This window comes from Cyprinodon variegatus, unplaced genomic scaffold (genome assembly GCF_000732505.1).
Source record: "Cyprinodon variegatus isolate N-32 unplaced genomic scaffold, C_variegatus-1.0 Scaffold363, whole genome shotgun sequence".
Lineage (NCBI taxonomy): Eukaryota > Metazoa > Chordata > Actinopteri > Cyprinodontiformes > Cyprinodontidae > Cyprinodon > Cyprinodon variegatus.
In genome coordinates this window covers 375,861-376,993 of record NW_015150816.1, presented here as the reverse complement: position 1 = coordinate 376,993, position 1,133 = coordinate 375,861, and the positions used below count along the sequence as shown (strand labels likewise).

At 26.9% G+C, this 1,133-nt stretch overlaps 1 protein-coding gene across 1 annotated transcript in view; it reads left to right on the top strand.

Moving 5' to 3' along the window:
* LOC107092026 (G-protein coupled receptor 126-like) overlaps positions 1 to 1,133 on the top strand; it is a 91,875-nt gene that overhangs the window by 76,487 nt on the left and 14,255 nt on the right. The window contains exon 16 of the mRNA XM_015386299.1: positions 67 to 137. Within this exon, the coding sequence (XP_015241785.1) occupies positions 67 to 137 (71 nt within the window). The remainder of the gene's footprint in view (positions 1 to 66; positions 138 to 1,133) is intronic.

Sequence of the window (1,133 nt, the reverse complement as noted above, 5' to 3'; positions counted from 1 at the left end):
TTAACCTGTGGTCATGGTCCTCTGAGAAGAGGACATCAGTTGTTCATTCTATGTCTCTTTTCTCAGTTTAATAAACCCGGAAACCTTCGCCTCCTACTGGTCGACTGCAAACCTGACTAACTGCACGGTTACTGCAGGTAATCCCAGGTTCTCATACAGCCAGACTAAAAATAAATATATTTAAATCTGTGCTTGAATTATTTGTTATTTCAGCTGTTGGATTTTAAATAAGTATCCTTAAATCAAAAATCCGGTTTCTTTGATTTAACTTGAATAACGTGGATATAAATGGAAGTTGGTTAAAATTCATCATCAATTTGGGATCAACTAAAGTCATTAAAAAAAGTTATATTATAAGGTAATGATTGGTTTATTTGCCTTTTTTTCTGGATTAATATAGGCTACAAAAAAATGACTTAAATATACATTTAGATTTAATTTGATTTCTTTTTAAACAAAATATAGATATGAGTTCAATTTTAGATTTATGGGAAATACATAATTTTTACTTGCATGAATTATACCCATTTGGTCATAATTAGTTTACAAAGAGGAAAAAATTACCTCAATGATTGAGTTGTAAATTCACCATTAAAGATAAAAATTTATTTTTTATATTAATTCAAAGTTTCCTAACGTTTAACAACCTTATAATTGTTTATTTATTTATTAATTAAATATAAGTTCTGTTTAAGCAAATAATCTGAATTAAGATAACCTGGGTTATCTTGGAGCAACAAGAAACAAGTAAGTGATTAATAGAGTTAAGATTAAATTGATTTTTATCAATTTTTAAGTTTACATTTCAGCTTTATTAAAACAAAGTTTTTAAGATTTTGTTTTTATAGTATGGTTTTGGTTATTTAATCTTCCGATTTTTAACATGATCTTAATCTAAAAGTCTTTGAAGATTTTAAAACCAGAAGTTATTTTCAGATTATTTAAAATTTAAATTATTTAACACCCTCCTAAATCAAACCAAATTGCTTTGTTTTACTGAGATAGCTTGATCAGTAAACGACTTAGACAACTTATATTGTCACTTTATATACACAGATTGTGCACAAAATGAAATTTCGTTTTGTGCAGCTCTCATCCAAAAGCTAAAGAAAAAAGCTTTTATTTAGGTTTGT